The sequence below is a fragment of the Lactuca sativa genome, chromosome 3 (assembly GCF_002870075.4).
Source record: "Lactuca sativa cultivar Salinas chromosome 3, Lsat_Salinas_v11, whole genome shotgun sequence".
Classification (NCBI taxonomy): domain Eukaryota; kingdom Viridiplantae; phylum Streptophyta; class Magnoliopsida; order Asterales; family Asteraceae; genus Lactuca; species Lactuca sativa.
The window spans coordinates 4631426-4632869 of NC_056625.2; the positions used below are offsets into that span (position 1 = coordinate 4631426).

Below are 1444 nucleotides of genomic sequence, written 5' to 3' on the forward strand. Positions count from 1 at the left end.
CTTCTATCTTAGAATTTTTTCCATCTTATGCTTGTGGAGGACATTTTGGTCGAACTGCAAGAAAAGTATTAGAAAGTGGATTTTACTGGCCAAGTATCTTCCATGACTCTTATCTTTTTTGTGCAAGTTGTGATAAGTGTCAAAAGATGGGTTCTTTAAGCTCAAAGAATCAAATTCCCCTTAACCCCATCTTAGTTTGTGAAATGTTCGGTGTTTGGGGTATTTATGCCATGGGTCCTTTACCATCGTCTTTGGGTTTTACTTTCATTCTTTTAGCTGTGTATTATGTCTCTAAGTGGGTGGAAGCAAAAGTGATTCAAAAGTTATGATAGATTTCTTGAAGGCTAACATTTTTTCCAGATTTGGTGTTCTAAAAGCCTTAATCAGTGATCGTGTTTCACACTTTTCAATCGTATGCTTGGAAGTGTCTTGAAAAAGTATGGTGTTACTCATAAAGTCTCCACAACATACCATCCACAAACAAATGGACAACACGAAGTGAGTAATCGACAAATCAAGTGTATTTTGGAGAAAAATGTCAATACAATAAGGAAAGATTGGAGTACCTATATTAATGATTCTTTGTGGGTGTACCACACTGCATCCAAAACTCCAATTAGGATTTCTCCATACCATAGTGTTTTTGGAAAGCCATGTCGATTACACGTTGAGTTGGAGCATAGAGCCTATTGGGCGGTTAAGCAACTCAATATGGATTTAAATGAATCGGGAAAGAAGAGAAAACGTGACATACAAGAGCTTGAGGAGATCCGCAATGAAGCATATGAGAATGAAGTTCTTTACAAAGAAAAGACAAAAGCATACCATTGCAAGATGATTTCTTGCAAGGTATTTGAAAAATGTCAAAAGGCATTACTTTGCCACTCTCGTTTAAAACTAATTTCTGGTAAATTAAGGTCCCTTTGGGTGGGAACATTTGTTGCCACTAATGTTTTTGAGCATGGTGCAATAGAAATCACAATTGAAAAAACGAGGAAGATTTTTAAGGTCAACGGGTATCATTTAAAGCCTTAATATGAAGGATTTGAAGATAAAAACAAGGAAGTGCAGGAAGTAGCATATCCAAAGTACCAAGATTGACAAATCATTGGGGTCCATGTCGAGCCACCGACTTTAAACAAGGGCAGCTATCTGAGAGGCAACTCGGGGTATTTTGGTCATTTTTGTAAAATTTTATATGGACATTTTCTTTCAAGTTTTTATGTTCTAAAGTTCGTAGATTAATTAGGGGAGTCAAAAAAATTATGTAGAGCGGAAGTGAGCGGATGTGAAAATTGAAAAACAATTGGTGCGTTTCTCATAACATTACACAGGTCGTGTAACGAGAACTGATTAAAAAAAGTTTTTAAAGGAAAAAAGTAGCCCTCTTTCTTCATTCCTCACATCGTTACTCCCACTATTTGCTCTCTTTCTCTTCACCAAA

At 36.4% G+C, this 1444-nt stretch overlaps 1 protein-coding gene across 1 annotated transcript; it reads left to right on the forward strand.

The window, feature by feature from the left end:
• Positions 1-414: 414 nt before the first annotated feature.
• On the forward strand, positions 415-1035 carry LOC111877625 (uncharacterized). The gene has a single exon (XM_023874142.1). It carries the CDS (start codon positions 415-417, stop codon positions 1033-1035), a length of 621 nt encoding a protein of 206 aa, XP_023729910.1.
• The last annotated feature ends 409 nt before the right edge of the window (positions 1036-1444 follow it).